The sequence below is a fragment of the Malania oleifera genome, chromosome 4 (genome assembly GCF_029873635.1).
Source record: "Malania oleifera isolate guangnan ecotype guangnan chromosome 4, ASM2987363v1, whole genome shotgun sequence".
NCBI lineage: Eukaryota > Viridiplantae > Streptophyta > Magnoliopsida > Santalales > Ximeniaceae > Malania > Malania oleifera.
Genome location: NC_080420.1, coordinates 79,900,108 through 79,925,158, shown reverse-complemented (window position 1 = coordinate 79,925,158; position 25,051 = coordinate 79,900,108). Strand labels below are relative to the sequence as shown.

At 37.3% G+C, this 25,051-nt stretch overlaps 1 protein-coding gene across 2 annotated transcripts in view; it reads left to right on the top strand.

Moving 5' to 3' along the window:
* LOC131152729 (uncharacterized) overlaps positions 1–25,051 on the top strand; it is a 136,212-nt gene that overhangs the window by 37,805 nt on the left and 73,356 nt on the right. For both annotated transcript variants that reach the window (XM_058104568.1, XM_058104569.1), the window contains exon 5: positions 21,291–21,554. In XM_058104568.1, coding sequence (XP_057960551.1) covers positions 21,291–21,554 — 264 coding nt within the window. The remainder of the gene's footprint in view (positions 1–21,290; positions 21,555–25,051) is intronic.

Genomic DNA, 25,051 nt, shown 5'->3' with positions numbered 1-25,051 from the left:
GGAACTTGATTTGAATTTATCAGTGAAGATCTACAGATACATTTTCAGCCTAATTTCCTTTGATACAAAGCTCGGTTTACATTGGCTGGTGACTCATCCCAAGGTTACAGCCCCTTGAACATGCCCTCACTTTTTATCATAGTACAGATTAACTTTGCCCTTGCAATGCGTTACACGTGTGTAGTACGCATTAGTTTTGCTGTTGCATTATGCTATAGACGAGTATCATAGTAGTAGGTGGTTTCTATAACTGATCAGAAAAAAGACTGAATAAAAGGAAAAATGTAAAGCTATTAAAATCCATGCATTAAATGTTAATGCGTGCAACATGCTTGGTAAAGCTCTAAAGAACCAAACAGGAACCCTGAGCCAAATTGGCTTATCCTTCTTATCATTGCAATCACTTTTCCTTCAATTTTCCATCATCAAACTGAGAGAGATTCCAAAGTTATTTTGAGAGTAGAAAGCACTCAGATATGTGGAAAATAAACACTTTACCTGGAAGCTGCCACCGCAACCACCTGTATCCAACCACTTAAGAGTCATTGTTTGTAATCGTGTGATGCTACCATTTTCTATGAGTTTCAAACAGATATATGAGCTCTACACTTACCAATCTATGACATCTGTTACCGTTGTCATTTGCAGCCATTGATTCTGGTGGCGCCTCATGCTTGTCACCCACAGTTGCAATAATAGAGAGAGTAAATAACACAAAATTGAAGAAGAGTGGTGTGGAAATCATAGAAAGGCCCTTCATTGGTGTATGATGACTTTTATTCGGGAAGGGAGATTAGGGAAAGGAGAAAACTATGGAGAAACTGCAGGTTTAGAGAGGGAAAGAATGGGTAAGCAGATGAGGAAAAGAATGGGTTATGGAAGGTTCTGAATATCGTTTTAGAGTGGGAGTAGATGAGCTGTGGAGCACACGATTGATTTCTGAAGGAATTTGAAGGTGTCACAAATGTGTTACCTGCAAGAAGCGTTACTGGAGCATTACTACCATGATTCTGCCTACGAGCCAATATTTTAATTATCTTGTAATTCATGGTGGGTTGGTGACCCTTTCCCCACTAGTTGGCAAGTTTAGTTGAATATTTCATATTTTGCTTTTAGACATCAGTATCATCTACCCCTAGTATGCATAGTTGGGTTTATTTTAATACAATAGTGCGTGCCCAGCTACTCAACAACCACTCAGCTAATCACAGTCACGTGCTAAGACTAACTCAATCATAGGCTTTCTCAAAATTAATGAGAGCCACACATTAGATAAACAACATTCCCCCATCAGTGGCTACTAAAATTTACGTTACCCATTCACAACTAATGAGAGCCACACATTAGATAAACATGCCCTTAGCCACTGGCACCAACGCTCATCAAAACCCTTTCTCACAAATATTTTATCCAAAAAGATCCAACTAACTCTATCATAAGCTTTCTCAAAATCCAATTTAAAAATAAAACCCCTCTTCTTACTCCTAGAATATCTTCCACCACCACTTTAGCCACTAAAATAGCATCTACTATTTTTCTACCTATTGACAAACACACTTCAAGCAGTAGATATAGTTTTATCAAGCACTGTTCTCAGCTTGAACTTTGGTGATAATCTTATAAACACTAGAAACTAGACTAATAGGTCTGAAGTCCTCTACCTTGATGGATCTAGATTTCTTAGGCACTGGAGTAATAGAAGTGGATTTAATGCTCTTGCTTGAAATCCCATTCCCATAAAATGCAGCAATGACTTTAAGAAAATCATTCTTAATAATATCACAGCAGTCCTGAACGAAGGCTAATATCCTAGCAATATTGAAAGAAGGCTAAAATATACATCATTGGAAGGAGAACATTGCAATCCTTTTTGTAGCTTTTCTTCTCAGTTCCTGCCAGACGTTGTAATGGTTAGAAAATTCTTGTGTGGTTTACTACACACCCACTCAACCACCTCTCAGGTAATCATAGTCATGTGCTAATACAAAAGAAAGTAAATTGAATACTTCAATTCTAATCAAATGTGCCCTTTGGTTCTGAAGCAGTGATGTTCAGTTGCTTGCTCGCAAACCTGCAGTTTGGCTGCCAATGATGTAGGCATGTAGTCTGCCAGCTTTCTTGATGGACCTCGGAAACTTTGGGTTTCAAAATTCAAAACTAGAACCCTTTTGTAAGTCTTCAGTGTAAAAGCATGGGAGAATGGTGGCAACTAGGTACTTGGGACATATGATTGGAGGTAAGTCCAAATTTTCATGCTTCATGCCCAAGGAGGGTGGATGTGTCACTTCGGGTGCCACAATGATAGTTGTATGAGTGTGTGGTTGTTAGGCTAATGACAATCCACGAGGGGGCATGGGAGATGCTAAATTGGGTTCATTTTATTTATTTATTTATTTGAAAATTAAGGGTTTATCAAGATCTATTGAGCTAGTGATCAAATGATTGCTCATCATAGGCAAATTTGCACGAAAATAAGTGAAGATGGGGAACAGAGAACACACACAAAGATCTTATAGTGTTTAGGCCAGTTCACTGCCCTGTGCACTCTGCAATTTCCTCCCTTAAGTATTTTACTTCCAGTCCTCTTAACATGCATAGAGTAAGCCTTTTTACCACAATATAGGTTTCCTCACCCTCTTCCAAGGATTCCCGCATTCACTTTGTTGTGCAACTGGATTTTCAATTCACTAGCTACAATGGATTTCAACAGTTTAATCATTCTCAATGATGATAGAAGACTTTGCTCTTTCGCTCTCAAGTCTCAACATATACAAATCAAATAAACAAAATAGTGACATTAAGTTGTGAATATAGGTTTCCTCACCCTCTTCCAAGGATTCTCGCATTCACTTTGTTGTGCAACTGGATTTTCAATTCACTAGCTGCAATGGATTTCAACAGTTTAATCATTCTCAATGATGATAGAAGACTTTGCTCTTTCGCTCTCAAGTCTCAACATATACAAATCAAATAAACAAAATAGTGACATTAAGTTGTGAATGATGGTTTAATGAAGCTTTCTGTGTATTGAATATAATAGTGGCTAGTTTTATATGTTTGAAGCTTCGTATATGTTGTTGTCTTAGCCATGTGTAGTCTTCAAGTTGAATATCTATAAATAAAGCTTTGATCTTCATTGAACTTACTCTTATTTGTATCAGCTCTTCTATAACTTTGTATTGCCTTAATACTCAAATATTGTTCAAATATCCTCCAATTTTATTTTTATTTATTTATTTATTATTATTATTATTATTATTATTATTATTTATTTATTTTTTAAGTATAACTGAATCTTCAAGAGATTTTCCATAGCCACCTTTCATCTTCAAACTTAGTGGGACTAAGGCTTGGTTTTGTTGTTATTGTTGTTGTACCTTTCATCTTCAAACTTCAGTCTTGAGTTCAGTTAAGTTTAGCTTGAACTTCTTCAATTAAGGTCACACTTATTTGAAGATAAGCATGAAATAAGCAAAGTGTCATGGTTTTAAAGTTTTGCAACCATAACACATGGTTTTGGTGTATGTTTTTGATTTGGAGGGAAGGTCGGTTATAGGGATGGTTTCGGTATGCCAATGTGACGTTGTGGTTGGTCTGGTTAGTATTGATGGTGGTTTTCTTAAACCGAAGATGTATGATTTGGATAGTACTGACGGTGTTGTTCTCAATCCTAAGATGTATGATCATTAGATCCTTGGTGGTTACTCGTATGTGATTGAGAATACTTCGGAGACATTACTTTTGGGGGAGTAGCAGGTGAGCGGCCTACCTTCCCTGACATCCTATTGGGTACCAAGTGAGCACCTTGAGGAGCGCTTAGTGGCGGGCCCTTGACATCCTTGAGGGATGTCTTGGGCTTTCGTATGGGATTGGGAGCCCAATGGACGATTTATTTGAGAATGAGATTGTGTGGTACTCCCAGCCTAGAGTTTTGGGTGTTGGCTCTTCTTGGCCATCGACTATATGGTTAGGTGGTGTCATCCTAGACCATAGTTGTATTGTGGGGATAAGAAATACCTTCAGTACTGGTGGAGTGTGAGTTATCTCCCTTATCGTTCGAGCTTGGGTTCCTTAATGATGACCTTAGTTGGTTCAACTGATCAAGGGCCTTTGTGCCTTGAGACTTGACCATTGGGTTAGACACTTGAGTGTTTCCTTGAATGAAGATGAGTACGGCTGGTTTGGACTTGGTGTAGTCTTGCTGCCCCGCAGGCGTGGCTCCTTGACACTTTTTGCAGATCTAGGAAAGGGTGATTCCTTTTGGCCTTTGAGATCTCCACGTGCATGACACAAAGCATGACTAGTCACCACATGGTGTCCAAATAAAATTTTCTAATATTGAATCAACTTTATTTTGATATTCAATTAAATTTTGAAGATCTCATTCACTTGATTGATTTTCAAGCAACTCAAATTGAATTGAGATTACTTGAATCAAATTTCTATAGAAACCCATTTGGATATTTTCTAACTCTCTAATCATTTTGTGGACTCTAATGGAATATTCATGGAACATGAGCCAAATCAGTGGACTCTTGTTGGGTCAACTTAAGTTATTGATTTGGTACTCTTGCCCAATTGTGTGAGTTGACTCTAATTTGGAGGGTAGACTATTTAATTTTCCTCTAGGTCTTAAATTTCGATTTCGACCAAATTTCGAAGCTCCAAAAGTACGGAAATTCGACGGAAATCTTGATTTTGATTTGAAAAAATAACGGAAATCATTAGTTAAGCATGAAATTCTTTTATGAAGCTTTAGAAATTAATTGACATAATAATGTAAGTTTTAGGACTAATATATTACAAGTAAATGCATCTATGTTGTGTATGAGGTGGAGAAGTTGTAATATAATATGTGTATCAAACATATTTGTAATATAATGTACATTAAACTTATTTAGTGAATCAGTCTGTACAAATGAAATTCATAAATCATTTAAATATTATTATCATTATTATTATTATTATAAATAATGATAATTTAGACATGAATGGTTAAATAAAATGTTGTTGTAAGTTTATTTTTTCATATAATTTCAAAAGCACTTGTAATAATCTTTTGTTTCGATCAAAATAAATAAAATAATTTAAGAGAGAAATTTCACTTCACTTCTAAATCTCTCATTTGAATTTTGAGGAAATTTCATTGCATAGTTGATAGTTCAAATTTAGACAAGTTTCACTAAAATTTCGAGATTTTGATAAATTCCTGATGATTCGTTGAGATTTCGACGAAAATTATGCAAGACGGAAATCGACTGCCATTTCGATTTCGAGGGTGACAGAAATCGGAAATTTCGACAATTTCGTGGAAATGTAAGACCATGATTGTTGTTTGAATTTTAGTCAACTTGAACCAATAAGGTTCACTGTAATTGGGATCAAGTTGAATATGTTATGTTTCGTTATTGTGCACTTAATGTTGACATTAACTCACTTCAGATGAGTTCTGTTACCATCAAATCAATTCATGGGGTCAACATGCATCAGTAGAGGATTCTGGTTCACAAGTCCCTTGGTTAGACTTGAAAATAATTTGGATTATATATTTCAGTGCATGAAACTATGAAAGTAGAGGGAAGGATGAGAAAAGGAACTGGGGGAAGACACAGTGATTGTTTATAGATGTTGACAACTCATCTCTAAAGGGGCAATTTTGGAAACCTGATAATGGGACCATCCTAACAGAACTCATGAACCACTGAGGGGCTGTTTGGTGTTCTTTTTTTTTTTTATTTACTTTTTTTTTTGTAGCAATACAGATGTCGACAACATTATTGTTTGCATTGATAGTTTTTAGTTTTTGTTGGTAGTTTTTGACATCTGTGGAAACAAAAACTAGATTTCAGCCTGTGGAGACATTACTTTGATAACTGGAAGAATTAAGTCATTTTGCACACTTTTTGTAATAAAGAATATAAATATAAAAATTCCATGTGAAAAAAAAAACTGCTAATGTGAAAATTTTATTTCAATTGTAATATGATTAAAAAACACACAATAGCACCCATAAAATAACTGAAAAGGGTAATATGTACAATTTATAGATGGATTGAGAGATTGATAAATTGATTGATATATGCAACAATACAATTTTGATTTATTTCTGAAAAATTTCATGAATAAGGAACAAAATTTAACTATTATGAATTTTTTTTTCAATTATAATTTGATAAAAATAAATTGTACGCCCCTAAAATGTCTTAGAAAGTTAAAAGTTACAGCATCACTAGCATAAGTGATATGTGACATTTGGATTTTAGTTATCAAATACATGGCTAATTCATCAAAATAAATAACTGAATCTAGTATTCATCCTCATCACTTAAATTATGTTTTTGTATCAGACATCACTTTAATTGTGTTAATTATCCCACGAACCTTCAATCATGCATGCAGCTTGGTTCTACACAAAACTTTAATCTCTCTCTCTCTCTCTCTCTCCCCACCCCCCCCTTTGGGTGTGTGTGTTAAGCAAGAAAATCTAAAAAAAAATTAATAAATTGAAAAATACAAAATTATGATTTTCAAGTAAAGTTTTACACTTTTATATGAGTTAAGGATTTGTTTAGGAAAAAAAAAAAAAGGAATACAAGAGTGATTCAAATATTTTTTGTTTTTGGGTCCATTGGGAGCCCAATTAGGCTTGGGTTATGTTGTGGGGGTAGCTCATCCTCCTTTCCAAACTCCTTCCTAGTCCCATTCCGAGGTTGGAACTTGTGAACTTTAGACCTTCAACATGAAAATTCCATTAGTCTTTGGGCTTATGAAGCTGGATGTTTATTAAGAAGAGATATTGCTGGCAATTTGAGTATTGTGAATGATGCACTTGCTAAAATGAAGGATGTAGGAAGTAATGGAGCTAGAAAGGAAAATGAGGTAAATAAATAGGGAGATTTTTCAGATAATGACTGTGATGACATTAGCGAGTTTGAGTGTAATGGGGGTTTGTTGTTGGATGATATTCGGGAAAAATATGATTATGTTTCTGAATCTTGTGATAATCTTGGGGAACTGTCATATGTTCATCCAACATCGTTTGAAGGATTGGAGGGGGTTTCTATTTTTGATAATAAGGGTTTGGAGAACAAAATGCTGTGCAATTATTGTATTTTATTTACACCAGATGTGGTGATTTCTAGGAAGTATTTAGAAGCCTGAGTGATATTGTTTAAATTGAATTTGAAAACGAGTGATGTCGAAGAAACAGAAGCACATTTTATTAGGGGTAAATTCAAAGCAAAGAAGGGTCAAAGGGAGCTAGCAAATCTGAAGTGCCTAGTGAATTTTTGTTGGGAAGGGTTTGAAAAGGGGTTTCCTTGGTTAATTGTTCTTTTATTTTATCTAATATATATAATATAAATATGAAGTGATGAAAGAAAGTCATGTTTCAAGCTATTTGGGAGTTTTAGTCGATGATTGTGTTATAGAGCAAGAGGATGCTGCAGCAGAGGTTTACAAAGGTGATGGTGTTTTGGGTAGGATAATGCCTCGGACCTTAAGGCAAAGGGATCTAAGGGTCCCAAGGTTTATACTTGTTAGAAGATGGTGTAGATGGGTGTGGATATGAAGAAAATGTCCGAAGAAAAAAGGAAGCACTCTGGTGAGGTAGTGCCAAAGATTTTAAAGATGAATTTAGAAGGGGAGTTAGTTGTTGTGGAAGACATAAATGCTAAGAAAAAGATGGGCAATTCTTGTGATGAGGTTAGCAAAGGAAAGGAGGTGATGAAATGGGGGGATTTATCAAATAATAATAGCAATGGTCTCAGTGAGTTTGATTGTGGTGGGGGTTTATTGTTGGATGAAATTAGGGAACAATGTGGATATTTTTATGAGTTTAGTGATGTTTTAGGGGACTTGTCATATGTACACCCATCCCCTTTGGAAGGATTGGAGGGCGTCTCTATATTTGAAAATGATGATTTGGTTAATGAGCTGTAGTGCAGGAACGGTATTTTAAGGATTTTGAAATTCAAGAACTTATGGATGATTGGATTTAATGTTTTGTGATCTTGGGTGAAATGAAATGCTTTTTGATGGGAATGGGTGGGATACCAATTCTGGTCTTAGATGTTCTTAGGAGACTCTGGAAAGGCATCTCTCAGATTTATTCACTCTTTATTCTCCATACTAAATTTATATTGGGTAGGGGCTGTAATATTCGCTTTTGGAAATACCTATGGTTGGGGAATGTTGTTTTGTCCTCCTCTTTTCCTCACCTATTTTGATTAAGCTCAGAATAGGACGGATCTATTTCTTCTTTCATTGTGGAACTGGGTGGTCCCTTAATTTCTTGTTATTTTCACTTTAGGGGACCATTGAATGATAGGGAGATGGAGGAGTTATTCTTGTTAGTCTTGCTGAATAATTTTTGAGTCTCTTTGGAAGCTAACACTCATTCTTGGTCCTTGGATTCCTCGGGGTTTTATTCCTGAAAATCTTTTTGTGAGTTTTTAACTAGCTCTGGTTTTCCTTTCTCTCCCTGTAAAACTATTTTGAAGGCCAAAGTTCCCTCTAAAATCAAAGCTTTTATCTGGCTGGTTGTGCTTGATGGGATTAACACTAATTTCTTGCTATAGATTAGAAGACCTTTAAAGGCTCTATCTTAGGACATATGTTTTGTTTAATTGCTTTGAAACTGCTTCACATCCTTTTTTATATTGTGATTTTGCCTGGAGGATTTGGAAGAAGTTATTTAATTATTTTGGTGAATGCTGGGTTTGCCCAAAGATTGTGGAGGAGTTTTTGGAAATTCAGTTTGTTGATTTTGGCAGGAAAAAGGAGGGTAAGGATTTATGGAATTGTGCCTTATTTGCTGTCCATTGAGGTTCGTGGATGGAACAAACCACGCACATTTTTTTTGGGAAGAAGTTGTCTCTTTTGCTGGGTTGGGAGAAGATTCAACATTCGGCTTCTCTTTGGTGTGTGGGTAATGGTAACTTCATGGGGATGTGTTTTTGGGATGTTCAACATAGTTGGATTTCCTTATTGAATTGATAGGGCTTGCTGATTTTTTTGGGTTGTTTCTAATGTTCCTTTTGTTTCGTCTTTCTTTATTTTCCTGGGGCTACCCAGAATTTTGAAAGGAGATGCTTTACTGTCTGCTTTTTGTACATTCCTATTTTATCAATGAAATTATTTTGTTATCCCACCCCCCCTTAAAGAAAAAGAAATATAACAGAAGTAGAAAGGGTCAACAGGAGTTGGCTAAGTTGAAGGCTTCAGCAAACTATGAAGGAAAAGGATTGAAGAGGGGGTTCCTTGTTTATATATATATTGTTAGATTTCTAGGGAATAAATTAGGAAATTCTATTTTTTGCAAATAAAATGTGAAATTAATATTTCAGATTCTAGTAGTTTCTGTTTCCTGTTTTCTAGCCTAAAGATCTGCTGTTTTGATTTGTTGATTTTGTGGCCTTCCTCCACTATTTATCTTGTAATCGTGTCTCTTGAAATATAATGAGAATGGTTATTCTTCTTCTCAAAAAACTCATGGTATCAGAGCCTTGTGCTCTTTTCCTATTTTGTTCTTTCCTCTGATGTCATATAAGTCGGCGATGACCCGCGCCCAAAGAAATCCTACCGGCTCTTCTAGTACTTCTGAAACCATTCCGCCAAATCTCACTATTCCTCCCATGCTTGTATTTGCCGATTACTATTCCCATAATTCAGCCCTTTATCTCACAGTTACAAAACTCAATGGGCACAACTATCTCGAGTGGGCTCAGTTCGCAAAATTGGCGATTGATGGCAGAGGCAAAATAGGGCATTTGACTAGTGAAATATCGAAACTTGCTGCTGGTGACCCTATTCTAAAAAGAATGGCAGTCGGAAAATTCTCTTATTATTGGTTGGCTCATCTCAATTCCATGGAACTTGCCATTGGAAAACCTCACCTATTTCTTCCCACTGCTAAAGACATCTGGGATGCCGTTTGAGATCTTTATTCGTACCTGGAGAATTCTTCTCAAATATTTGAGTTGAAAACTCGACTCTGGAGATCCAAGCAGAATGATCGCGATGTTACTACTTATTACAAAGAATTGGTAACATTATGGTAGGAATTTGATCAGTGTAATGATGATGTTTGGGAGCATTCAAACGACCATGCTCGCCACATGAATAGAGAGGAAAACGATAGGGTTTACATGTTTTTAGCTAGCCTTAATTGGAGTTTGGACGAGGTTTGAGGCCGCATTCTCGGAAGGAAGCCATTCCCCTCTATTCGGGAAGTTTTTTTTTGAAGTTAGACATGAGGTGTTAAGTAGAAAAATCATGCTGCGCAACCCCGAACTTGGTTTCAACCTGGAACTTGAGAGCTCTAATCTTGTGTCAAGAGGTGTTGATTCTGACAACGACAGGCATAAGAAACCATGGTGCGAGCATTGCAAAAAACCGTGGCATATGAAGGAGAGATGTTGGAAGCTTCATGGTAAACCAGCAATTGGAAGCTAAAATCCAAATGTGACAGTCACGCCTATCAAGCCACTGCTGAAGAGACTCAGGAGCTTTCTACCAACTCAGATGCAGTCCCTTTTACCAAGGAGAAATTAGAGCACTTGTAAAAATTGTTTCAATCTCCAAAACTATCCTTAATTCTATCTTGTTCTTTGGTACAGAAGGGTAACTCTCTTGCTAATGTTTTTTTTAGGTGTTATTTAGGGGTGGCAAAACGGGCGGGCGGGTCGTCAACGGGTTGGGTCATAAACGGACCGTGTCATAAACGGGTTAACATTAAATGGGTCACACACATCTCAACCCTAACCCACCCATTTAATAAACGGGCGGGTCACGGGTCAACCGTTTAATAAATAATTATATATTTTAATTTTTTAAATTTATTTTTTATTTTTAAAAATACTTATTTTATTTATTGAATCTTAAAAAAAAAAAAGATGAAATGGGAAAAGAAAGATGCAGATCGGGGTCTGATTGAATGAGAGGACCGAGAGAGGGAGATTGACCGTTGATGCTGTCACGCCGAACTGAGAGTGAGAGGGAGAGTCGAGATCGTGAGAGGAAGGGGGATGGGTTGTATAGGCACTCAGGTAGACAACGTGCGGCGTGGGCGACAGGGACGACGTGTGGTGTGGGCAACGGCAACGGCGTGCGGCGTAGGTGACAGCGATGGCATGCAGTGTGGGTGACGGCGATGGCTAGGCTGCTAGAACCGAGAGGAGAGGACCGAGATGAGAGGTTGAGAGAGTGAGAGCCGAGAGGCTGAGAGCCAGAGAAGAGCGAAGCTGAAGCACCGAAAGGCGAAGGCCTAGAAGAGCCAGAGGAGAGTGAAGCGTAGAAGGCTGAAGGCCCCAAGAGATTAGGGTTTTTTGGTTAGGGTGGACAGTGAGTGATGTATATGATATAAGGATTCAAATTAACGAGTCACCCGGCGGGTGACCCGCCCAAACCCGGTTATAAACGGGTCAACCCGTGACCCGCACAATCATTAAACGGGTCAACTTCTTTAAACCCAAACCCGTTTTAAACGGGTGGGTCCGGGTGACCCGACGGGTTATGACTTGTTTTGCCAGGCCTGGTGTTATTCCTAACTTTGTTCATTCTTGGATAATTGATTCTGGCGCAACTAATCATTTGACTAGTTGCTCCAAATTATGCTCATCCTATTGTCCGTGTGCAGGCAATAAAAAGGTCAAAATTGCAGATGGTTCAATCTCGGTAATTGCTGGGATAGGAACTATTGAACTCACTTCGTTGTGAACTCTCCATGATGTGCTCCATGTTCCTAATTTGCCTTGCAATTTGTTGTCCATCAGTCAAATTACCTCTAATCATCAGTGTCAAGCTAATTTCTACTCTTCTTACTGTGAGTTTCAGGAATTGACCACAGGGAGGATGATTGGCAGTGCTAAGGAAAAAATATGGACCCTATAATTTTGACGATGGACCTAACTTGAATAGACAATGTCAGAGTACTTGCTTAAAGTTTGTTTCTATTTTCAAAGATAATGATATTATATTATGTCATTATAGGTTGGGCCATCCTAGTTTTCAATATTTAAAATACTTGTTTCCCAATTTATTTCAGAATAAAAGTCCATCTTCTTTTCAATGTGAAGTTTGTCAGTTTGCTAAACATCATCGTGTATCCTTTTCCACCTAACCCTACAAACCAACTACACTATTTACTGAGATTCATAGTGATATCTAGGGCCTATGTAAAACATCTACGTATTCTGGCTAAAAATGGTTTGTGACCTTTATTGATGATCACACGAGATTAAATTGGGTTTATTTGATGAAGGAAAAATCTGAAGTGGGAACAATTTTCAAAAATTTTTACAATATGGTACAAAAACAATTTCAAAAAAATATTCAAATATTGTGGAGTGATAATGGTCGAGAATATTTCAAAACATTTTGGGCCAATTTTGTTTCTTGAAAAAGGAATTGTTCATTAAAGCTCTATTGTTTGACTGAAAGAAAAGACAAACACTTATTTGAAGTAGCTCGGGCATTGCTTTTTACCAAGCAAGTACTAAATATCTTTGGGGTGAAGTCGTTCTTACTGCTACATATCTCATAAATAGAACGCCTAATAAGGTTTTAAGCTTTGAAACACCTTTTGATGTTTTTCATAAGTTTTATCTAGAAAATCGGCTTTCTTCTTCTTTACCACTAAAGATATTTGGTTGTACCACTTTTGTTCATATTCATAGTCAAAATCGAGGAAAACTTGAACCCAGAGCGACAAAATGTGTGTTTGTTGGTTATGCTCCCACTCAAAAGGGGTATAAATGTTTTGAACCCATTTCCAATAGAATGTTTGTTACCATGGATGTTACATTCTCTGAATTACATCCCTATTTTACGCCTCATCTTCAGAGAAAAGGGGGGGGGGGGGACCAAAAGAAAGATTTGACTACTGAAGACTCGCAAAATGATCCTTTTCCAACTTTGATTATTCAACCTGAAAACCCAAGCTTTATTTTAGCAGGAGAAACAGAAAAAAAACACCATAGCATTGGTACCATTTCATATTGTCTACTCGCGACAGAGGACAACTTGAAAGAAAGGGTCTTCAAATCCTTTACATTGTCTAGAATCCGTAAACCCTCTAGGTAATGTCCTCACCAAGGCTTTACCTCATGTTCAATCCATTTCATCTTCGAGTTTTGACTCTTTTAGTTCTGAACCCGAGTCTGGTTCCAATCCTGAGTTCGATGATTCTGAACTTCCCATTGCTGTTCGAAAGAGTGAGGTCTAGCACCCAACATTGATTGTCCAATTATGCGTCACATGAAAATCTCTCACTTGTTTTTCGTGCTTTTACCTCACAATTGTCTAGTATGGAGATTCCTAGTACTGTGTAGGATGCTCTGAAAATGTTCCCGAGTTGGAGGAGGATGTCTTTGAGGAGATGAAAGCTCTTGAAAAAAATGGCACGTGGGAGTTAGTTGATCTACCAAGAGGAAAGACAACTATAGGGTGCAAATGGGTGTTTACAGTGAAGTATAAATCTGATGGTTCTCTAGAACGGTATAAAGCTCGATTGGTCGCCAAAGGATTCACTCAAACCTATGGCATTGATTACTTGGAGACATTCGCCCCAATCACAAAGCTAAACGTTGTAAGAGTTCTTCTATCACTTGCAACTAATCGTGACTGGCCTTTGCAATAGTTGGACGTAAAAAAATGCATTTCTTAATGGAGACCTAGAGGAAGAAGTGTACATGGATGCACCTCCAAGATTTGGTGAAAATTTTGGCGCAAAGGTGTGTAAACTGAAGAAGTCCTTATATGGGTTAAAATAGTCATCAAGAGCCAGGTTTGAGAAATTTACTCAGTTTGTTAAAGTCAGGGGTATACTCAAGGGCAATGTGATCATACGATGTTTATAAGACATTCATAGGATGAGAAGATAGTGATACCGATTGTGTATGTAGACGATATAATTCTCACAAGAGATGACGTACTTGAGATGAACCGATTGAAGACTTCCCTCTCGCTCATCAACATTTTAGATCAAGGACTTAGGATCTCTTAGGTATTTCCTTGGAATGGAGGTTGCTCGGTCAAAGAAAGGGATTGTTGTCTCCCAACGGAAGTATGTCCTTGACCTCCTTAAGGAGACTAGGATGAGCGATTATAGGCCAGAAAACACTCCAATAGATCCCAATAAGAAACTTGGAGATGACAAGGAAGGTGATCCAGTGAATACAACTCGGTATCAAAAGTTGGTGGGAAAGTTAATTTACTTATCACATACACTGTTCGATATTTGTTTTGCTGTGAGTTTGGTAAGCTAGTTTATGCATTCACCCTACGAGAAACATCTTGAAGCAGTTTATTGGATTCTCAAATACTTGAAAAGTACACCAGGCAAGGGTTTACTCTTCCTGAAGACCACACTGCAGAACCTAGAGGCATACACTGATGCAGATTGGGCAGACTCAGTTATTGATAGGAGATCCACGTCAGGATACTGTACTTATGTCTGGGGAAATATGGTCACATGGCGAAGCAAGAAACAAAATATGGTAGCAAGAAGCAATGCCTAGGCAGAATATAGGGCTGTGGCTGACGGAGTTTGTGAGATGCTAGGCTGAAGAGAATTCTTGAAGAGTTGTGGATGCCAGTGAACATGCCAATGAAGTTGTATTGTGACAACAAAGCTGCCATAAGTATTGCTCAAAATCTAGTACAACATGATCGCACAAAGCATGTAAAGATTGACAGACACTTCATAAAAGAGAAGATTGATATTGGAGTTGTTTGCATGCCTTTTGTTCCTACTACTCAACAAATAGCCGATATCTTCACCAAAGGACTTTTCAGACCTCGTTTTGAGCTCTTTGTAAGCAAATTGGGCATGATAGATATCTATGCTCCAACTTGAGGAGGGATGTCGGATTTCTAGGGAATAAATTAGGAAATTCTATTTTTTGCAAATAAAATCTGAAATTACTATTTTAGATTCTAGTAGTTTATGTTTCCTGTTTTCTAGCCTAGAGATTTGCTGATTTCATTTGCTGATTTTGTGGCCTTCCTAATTTGGTGGCCTTCCTCTACTATTTATCTTGTAATCATGTCTCTTGATATTTAATAAGAATTGCTATTCTTCTTCTCAAAAAACCTTCATATATATATATATATATGTGTGTGTGTGTGTGTGTATTGATAATAAAAGAAGGTATATTAGATAGAGAAAGAGAAATTACAATGGCCGAGGACAAGAAGTCCATCCCAAAGAAATAAATAATAAAATGAAAAAAGAAAAAAGAAATAAGAAGATTAACCATTAAACAAGGAACCCCCTCTTCAATCCTTTTATTATCAATACACACATACACACATAAAAAGATACATATATATATATATATATACACACACACACACACACACACACTTGGTTTGTTGAGGGCACTAGATCAGTGGCCACTAGAATTGATAGGTTTCTATTTTCCACTGATTGGGAAGATATATTTCCCTCTCTTATTCAAGGAGTACTTCTTAGAGTGGTTTCTGACAATTGTCCTTTGATTCTTGAATTTAAATGGCTGACCTAGAGTGGTTTCCTTAAAAGGTTTTTGACCATTTAGATTTTGAAAATATGTGGTTGATCCATCCTGATTTTTATAATTGGGTTAGGATTTGGTGCGGAGAATGCACTATGGAAGGTTGGAAATGTTTTTGTTTATGAAAAGCCTGAGGTGTTTGGAAGAAAAATTTAAAAATTGGAATTTGTAGATTTATGTTGATGTTCATTCTAGGAAGAAAGGTATTCTTGAGGAAATGCAATTAATAAAATGGATGAGGAGGGTCCTCTTTCTTAGGAACTGTTGATAGACAAGCCCAGTTGTCCATGAGTTTGAACAAGTTGTCTTTAGGGAAGAGATGAGTCAGTGATAGTAATCTAGAATGAATTGGGTTAAATTTGGGGATTGTAACTTTAGGCTCTTTCATAGGGTGGCAATTGGTAGGAAAAGAAGGAAGCTTATTAAATAAATTGAGGATGATAAGGGAGAGATTATTAAGGAAGCTGATCATATTGAGAGTATAACTACAAATTTCTATAGAAACCTCTTTTATGAGGAGAATAGTGAAGAGTCATAGTTGAGGGGTTGGGTTAGTGTCATACATCAGTTGATAAGGTTGCTTGGTTAGATTGACGTATTGAAGAAGAGGAGATTAAAAGATTGATTTTGAAGAAGGATAGAGAAAAGGCTCCTAGACTGGATGGCTTTACAATGATTTTTTTTCCCAAGATAGTTGGGATATTTTTAAAGGGTGATATTCTTATAGTGTTTATTGAATTCTTTGATAATGGAGCTGTAGGGAGGAGCAAGAATTCTAATTTTATCACATGGTGCCCAAAATAGAAGGTGTTGTTAAGGTTAAGGACTTTAGACCTATTAGTTTGGCTACTAGTGTATATAGGATCTTGGTTAAGTTGCTTTCTAGAAGATTGGCTATTGTTTTGGAGGACACTATCTTTATTAGTTAGAGTGCTTTATAGGTAATAGACAAAACATAGATGCTTCCCTGATAACTAATGGGGTGGAGGATGTTATTTGAAGGAAGAAGAGGGGGCTTGTGTTGAAATTGGACTTTGAAAAAGCTTATGATAGGGTGATTTGAAGGTTCTTGGATAAGGTCATGGCTAGAAAAAGTTTTGGTTTGAGGTGGAGGAAATGGATTAGAGGGTGTGTATCTTTTGTGGCCTTTTCTATCTTAGTTAACGACGAGGCCAGGCCTTAATTTCGTGTGCCTAGGGGTCTAAGACTAGGAGATCCTCTCTCTCCTTTTCTTTTTGCCATTGTGGTGGATGGATTGCGTCGAATGATTAAGAGGTGTAGATAGAGTTGAGGTGGGGGGAGATTAGGGTAGTTAATGAGGACTGCACCATTTCGCATTTGCAGAGATGGTACTATTCCTACTAGATTATGAGGGTTGTTTCACTAACGTGTTGACTATCTTACACTTCTTCGATGGGCTGAAAATTAATCTTTCTAAGAGTGGTCTAGTGGGTTTAGGTGTCATTGTGGATCCTTTTGTTAGGCTAGTAAGGTGTGCTGTTTTGACTTGGCCTTACACATATCTAGGTGTCCCATTAGGTGGTAATCCTAATGTTGACTTTATCTAGGACCTTGTTTTTGAAAGAGTAGCTAGGAGATTGGAGGGTTGGAAATGAGTTTTCTTCACTCTAGGGGACCGTATTACCCTTATTTAGACTTGTTTATCTTTTATACATTTGTATTATCTTTCTTTGTTTAGAATCCTTGTGAGGTTGGCATGGAGGCTGGAGAAGCTAATGAGGGATTTCTTATGGGCGATTGGGGGAGAGGGTAGTAGAGATCATCTTGTGGGGTGGGAGACTGTGTGTAGGCCTAAAAGGGAGGGAGGCTTAGGTCTAGTAGTTTGGTTTCCGAATACATCTCTTTAGTGGGGAAATTGTTATGGCACTTTCCTTTTATAATCTATTTCTCTTTAGCATAATGTAATTCAATGTAAATTTGGAATATTACAAAATGAGTGGGATGCTTGGGTGGGAAATAATATAATTATTCAAGTCCTTGGAAGTTTGTATCTCAGATTTATTATTATTCCCTTCCTAAAAATGAGTGGGATGCTTAGGTGGGAAATAATATTAAATATTCGAGTCCTTGGAAGTTTGTATCTCAAATGTATTATTATTCCCATCCTAAAGTCTAGTGTTTAGTGGGTTATGGGGAGCAAATTCGTTTTTTGGAAGACCATTGGGTAGAGGATATGCCTTCACTTGTTAAATTTCTTGTCTCTTTCGTATATTAGATCTCCATGATACTCCTATTTCTGCTTTTCTTCTTCCCCAAGGAGAAAGGCATTCATGGAATTTCCATTTTGGGAGAAATCTTAGTGAGATAAATTAACCTCTCGGCTAGGTTGCTTGATTCTTTCACACTCATTTGGGGAAGTGACAAAAGGGTTTGGAGCTTAGATACTTTTAGAGAATTTTGTTGTAAATCCTTTTTTCTCTTATTTGATTTGTGACCCTATTGCAGATATTGCTTTGTATCCATTGATTTGGAAGCCCTAAGCTCCCTCGGAAATAAAAGCTTTCATTTGGAGCAGTACTTGGAAGAATTAATACAAATGACTTGATTTAGAAGAGAAGACCCAATAAAGCTTTGCCTCTGGATATTTATGTCCTTTTCTTGAGGAGTGGAGAGACTTGTGCACATTTGTTTCTTCATTGTCCTTGTGTTGGCTATTTGGGATAAATTATTTGGTATATTTGGTGAGAATTTAGACATTGTCTGTCGACATTGAAGGTGTTTTGCACCATAATGTTTAGAGGCCTTGGTAGAGGAAAGGATCGGAAAACTTTATGGTGATGCTCCATTATGGCATAGTTTAGTGTGGTTGGAAGGAAAGGAATGCTGGAATTTTCAAAGGAGTGGCTGTGTCTTGTGACTTGCTTTGGAGTAGAGTGGTTTATCTTTCTTCATTGTGGGTGTTAGCAAATGAGTTTTTCCGGCACATCTCTTTAGAAGACATGCAGCAGGACTGGTTGGCTCTTTTGCATTGGGTTTGGTTTTGGGCAGACTGTCAAACTTGAAATTATTTACTTGTGATGTAAAGGGAGGATTTTATTCTCTTTGTTTTTTCCTTTTTGTTTTATTCTTCTTGTTCTCTTATGCTCCAGTGTTCATATTTCCTTAACTAATGAATTCTCTTTTCATATAAAGAAATCCCATGTTGTAATCTTTGGTTGTCAAATACAAAGACAGCATGTTGTAGATTTTGGGCCTTGCTAGTCCTTGGAATCAATTTTGCGGATGTTTTCCTCTGGCAGATATAGAATTGGGAATGGTGCCAGCATTTTTTTTAGGATGATTTTTGGGTGGTGAGGTTTCTTCCATTTGTGGATTTTACTTATCCTTATTGTGTATCTGATCTTCATAAAGTTACTACCTCCAATTTCTTGTTATTTGTGGGGTTTCTTTGTATTGGAATTTTTATTTCAGCAGGCATATTAACAAGAGGGAGGTAGGAGGCCTTTACCTTGCTTAAGCCCTTTTAGCTTACTTATAAAATGATAGAAGATTCACTTGGGAAACTTTCCGTTCTATTTCCTTTGGAAACGTTTATTTTGGGATCTATAATTCCTTTCAAGGTTGTGTTTACAATCGTTTTTTGGTTAGTGTCCATAATAGAGTCTCCGTGTTAGCACCTACCATCTATAGGACAATAGGAGGCTCGGTAACATTCTTGCTTCTAATTTGTGTATTTTGTGTTTTAGGATTGGGTGAGATTCACACGCCTGTGTTTATTTCTTGCTTCATTTGTCTCCTGCCCAATGCCTTTGGGATAAGTTTTTAATCTTTTTGAAGAGTAATTGGCATGTTCAGATACTTTGGAGGCCTTCTTGCTTATTGCCAAGAGTCTTGGGAGGAAGAAAGAGGTAAAAAGATTCCGACATAATGCATTTTTGGTGTTGCTTGGTATATTTGGCTAGAAAGGAATGTGGGGATCTTCCCTTTTCAAGGGATGGTATATGCCTTTGCACTTCCCTGTGGATAGGTGTTCTTGGGCCCAACTTTGGTGAGGTATTATCCCCTTTGGCCCACTGGCCTCACAAGTTTATCTTATGAAAAGCACTTCACATAGTTGAAGCCAAACCATACTTATAAGCCCAAGATTTTCCTAGTACACAGCCGATGTAGGAGTCATTCTTCCATGTGTAATCTTTGGCATTCTCGTCAAATTGCCTATAAGCAGGGTCCCACATGATAGTATGCCCAAGGTTGCTTTGATAAATGTAATAGTCCTGGGCCCAATTTCGGTGATGTATTGTTCGCTTTGACCCATTGGCCTCATGGGTTTATCTTATGAAAGGCGCCTCATATAGTTGGAGCCCAAACCATCCTTATAAGCCCAAGATTTCCCTAGTACACATCCAATGTGGGATTGACAACAGGGTAGTTTCCTGTTTGCCTTGCTTCCTTGTCATATTGTGCTTCAGAGTTTCCTTAGTGGGGAGGGGGGTTGCTTTTTGTCACGGTCTCACATCAAATGTGTATTAGGGAGATCTTGGGCTTATAAGGAGGGTTTGAGCTCCAACTAAGTGAGGCGCCTTTTATAAGACAAACCCGTGAGGCTAGTGGGCCAATGCAGACAATACCTCACCGGAGCTGTGCTCAGGACCGTTACACTTTTCTATGTTCAGTGTGACTGGAAATCCTTGCTGGCTTTCTAGCATTTGTTTTCCTTTCCTATGTAATGTTTTTGTGGAGCATCTCCTATCTGCCTCATTATAATTTTTTTCTTCGTTGCTTAAATTCTTTTATTCAAAAAATATAAATAAAAAAAAGAACATTAAAAACAGCTTGTAGTAGGCTTCTAGACAAATAATCTATAATATATTACAAGGAAGACATTGAAACCTCCCCTACAGTCTGCAGCCATGTAAGCAGGGTATGGACTCTGAGCCTTCAATCTTGCAATGGTCGTCTAGATACTGTTAAAAGGTCTATGGGTCCTTTTTGTTGTGTACCCTTTCCAACATAATAGCAACTTCTTTCCAAGTAGACAGCATTACCCAAGAAAGCCCTGCACTTTATCTTGGTATATGTCTAATTAATTCAATTCTCTTGACTTATACATATTGTAAGTTCACCATATTTTGGTAACATTTTTAATTTTAAAATGTTTGAAGTTTTCAAATTCTGAAAATATTGGAATGCAGAAGCATGGACTTAGTGGATCGACTCTGCACCTCTGTAAATGAATTTTTCTCTGCTTGGTCCTGAATATTGCTGTGTTAACTTTGTCAAAACCAAGTTCTTTCATTGATTTGCAGTGAAACCTGTGAGTTTTGGCTTAAATTGCTTCAGTTTTATGTGAAACTCAGAAGCTTTCTTTATTCAAGGACCGAAACTCTTTTATGTCTTCTCTTATTTGAAAATATTTGAGGTGGAATGTTTAAGAATCATCAAAAAGTTCAAACCTTCCATCACAGCACCGGGACAACACTCGATTTAGTTGTGAGGTTGATACTTTATTCATAATCAGTCACGTCACTGACCTTTGTTTCAAATAAGAAAAGGTAAATTAGCTTTTGATAATTCTTAAACTAAAGGGTGCCATCTGTGCACTTCAGTGGAAAAGGGTAAGTTACTTTTTACCGTACTGAGCTAAGCAGATGATCCTTCATATGACTCTTTATTTTTCTTAGTATTATGTCATTCAGCACTTCCCCGGCACTTCCCCCCCACCCCTTTTTTTTTTTCTGCCTTATTTTTGGGTCTGAAACCATGCTTCATCCTAATATTATTTTTCGGGTGCAGGTGAATTTCAAGGTCCTGCTCTAGTAGCCATTTTGGAAGATGCCAGCTTGAGTAAGGATGAAGTATGTTCCCTCCAACTCCTTCCTCCATGGAGATTAAGGGGTGATACACTGAATTATGGCTTGGGACTGCTTAGCTGTTATTGCATATGTGATGTTCCAGCAGTTTTTTCTGATGGCTGCTTTTACATGTTTGATCCCCGTGGGTTGGCACTTTCTGTACCTACAAGCAGTTCTCCTGCTGCCAAAATGTTCTCTTTAATAGGTATTTTTTTTCATGAAGCACCCATTAGTTTGTAATTTTCATTTGTTCATGTTCTGCCACTGGTTACATTATTGATGCTATCTTGTTTGCACTGCAATAACTAGAAAATGTTTTTCAAGTTTTGAGAGGAATATACTTTGCTGAGTCTTTAGTTTTGTTTAATATATTTTGGTAGGTTTAATTGTACCCTGGTGTATTCTTTGCATAGATGGTAGGAGTAATTGGATAATACGAGTACCTCATTTTGTTCTACTAGTTTGTAATTCCAAATTGGTTTTTTTGAAGTAAAGTTTCCCTTTGTTCACTATTTTTCTGAGTTAATGCTATTTCTGGAACATGCAAGTTGCTTGTGCCCATATTAATTTGAACACAATAAGAATAATTTTTGTTGATTTTTTTTGTTTTTGTTTTTGTTTTCATGTTCTGTCTACAGTTGTTCATGTGATCCCTTTATCATAGATATATATATTATATATATATATATATATATATATATATTATCATTAGTTGCTAACTTTGATTGCTCTCTCTCTCCAAAATTTGTATAGAAAGCAGCTGCAGGATGACTTTGGAATGAACAAACTCAATTCCGTGGAGAGAGAATGAGATGTCTCTTGCTATCAATCTCAATTTCTCATGCTCTCTTCTGATTTCTTTGTTTGCTTCTATCATTCTGTTCAAAACTAGGTATGGATGGAGGAGAACCTCTGTAAAAGATTGATGATTGAAAGGAAAACTTTTGACTTGCAACTGGAAAAAGTTGGGGAAGTTGGTTTTGTACATCTGGAGGTCTCAGAATCAAAACCAGTGGATTAAGATTACTTTATCAGCTTTTGGATGGTTATGCGAGGGTTTATGCTATGGGAAGTGCGGTGTGATAATATTAGGTGGCAATCAAATCATAAGGGTAAATTTTTTTGGGTCTTGTTCTAAGTGGTAAGGGTTATTCAATCTTTATCCTGGAGGTCTGGATTGAGAGAGTCGGCGAAGATCTTTGCTAGTGGTTGGTGATGAGTGTGGAGAAGATGAGCAGGTCCTGGGCAATAGTGATGACTCAAATATTCAGTGTCTCATGTTTGCTGGAGCTGGAAGGATGTGACATATGGCAGTTCAGAACCATTGGAGGGCAAGTAGTGAATCTAGTGATGCTGGAACTATGGAAGCTCGAAGCTGGTGCTTGTTGGAGTGGTGGTTTAGAAGATCTCAAGGCAGCTAGGGTTGGGTCTGGGATTCTTATATTACAGCACATTTGGATCAGATTTTGGGAAAATAAGACCTTTCCACTTGGCCGGCCTACCACCTTTGTTAGTCAGGGCCATCTTTCAAATTGTGCATGAGCCCATATTTAGGGCCTCAAAGATGGATGATGGTCTGTCTCTTGGCAATAGATGCAATGAGTCCATAGCAAGATTTCTATATGTTAATGGTTATTTGGTCACTTAGCGTTATTAGCACGTGTTAGAGTTATGTTAATAAGTGAGAGTTAGTAAGGGTAGTATAGTCATTGGCATTGTATTTGACATATATTATAAATAGAGGGAGAGATCTATTATTGAGGTAAGGTCTTCCATTTTACCCAATTATTCAACATAGTATCAGAACATGATCTGACCTAAACCCAAATTGCATGACCGCTGTTAAATCAAACCCTAAACATCATAATACCAGGCAGCCTGCTGCTGTAGAAGGGTCATCAGCATCACCAAAGTCCAGGAGCAGGTCCAGCAGTTGCCAGAAAAAGCTGCAGTCGCTGGAAAAATCCTGGATGCTGTTGTCCTCTTCAAAGAAATACCTCATATTTTGCAAAACTAACCACATTGCAAGCCACAGAACCTGCTGATCTGCCAGCGCTCAAAATTTCTCAGCCAGAGGAGCTTCCACACGCCGACCAAAAAAGCTGTCAGTGCTGACTCCGTGCACCGGCGCATGAGACTTTTGAACAGCCATTTTGCTTCCGATTACCTCCCAAATGTCTTGAATCCTTCCTCACACCATAAACCAAGTTGTTTGTCATTTTTTGGTCAAAAGATATCACCGTTTTTCAGTTGCTCATGTGCGGCATTCTGGAATGATTGCTTGCTAATGCCTGAAGTTGTTGGTCAATGCTTATAAAGTTCATTGAGGCCTGAAACAGTGGTATTGCTGTGTTCTTGATTTGTTTTTATCTTTCTTGTTCATTGTGTGCTTGTGGTTTTCTCCGGTTGTTGAACGTTGTGCATCGGTATGGCGTCATTGAATTCCAGGAGGATGTTGTTCGCTGTGTACTTGAGATTTTATACTGTATAGAGGCTGTTGGTACTGTTAGAGCTGTGTGTTGGTTTCTTTGGGCTGTGTCAAAGTGTATTGGAGCAGTGGCAGGATCAAGGTCATAAATTTTGAGTTTGACTCAAAATTCGGAGCTCCAAAAGTATGGAAATTTTGATTTTGATGTCAATTTCGATTTCAATTTAAAAAAATAATGGAAATCGGTAGTAAATCATGGAATTATTTTATGAAAATTTAGAAATGGTTAATAGAAGTAATAACATAAGTTTTAGCACTAATATATTACCAAGTTAAATACATCCATGTTGTGTATGAGGTGGAAAAGTTGTAATATACTTTTGTGTATAAGATAATGTGCATTAAAAATATTCAGCTAATACAAATGAAATTCCTAAATCATTTAAATACTATATGTTATACAAATAATGATAATTTAGGCATGAATGCTTAGATAAAAAAATGTTGTTGTGAGTTTATTTTTTCATATAATTTCAAAATCCGTTGTAATAATCTTTTTGCTTCTATAAAAAACTAAAATAAATTAAGAGAGAAATTTCAGTTTGCTCCTAAATCTCTCTTTTGAATTTCAAGGAAATTTCATTCTATAGTTAAAATTTCGACAAGTTTCGCTAAAATTTCGAGATATCAATAAATTTCGAATGATTCATTGAAATTTCGATGGAGATTTTAAAACGGAAATCGATTGCCATTTTGATTTCGAGGGTGACAGAAATCAGAAATTTTGATTAAAATTTTGACAATTTCGTGGAAATTTAAGACCATGGGCAGGATTTATACATTGATTTTGTAGGGTTGTGGCAGTGCTATGTCTAGTTGTTGGTGACTCATTCGTTGTTCAATCAGTGGTTGACTCGTTTGTGTTTGGGTTCGGTTGGCCTGGAAGTTCACTTGTAGTTGATTCAGTTGGTCTAGAAGTTCGCTATTGGAATCCCATGAGGATTTTGTTCGCTGTGTAATTCTGATTTCCTGCTGTATCAAGAGGTTGTGCGTGTGTTAGGATGGCATCCTCAAATTGCGAAAGTGTGTTTCCATCGTTAGGCATTTGTTTAGGTGAATAGCATACTATAACTATCTTAGAGGAAGAGTATTCAAGGTTCCTACAATATCAAACATCCCAACAAGCATCTCATCACATTGCATCTTTTGCTCAAAAGGGGAATCCTACAGTGTGCATGTCATTTGGTAGCTTTCCAACTAGTCGTTGGATTGTC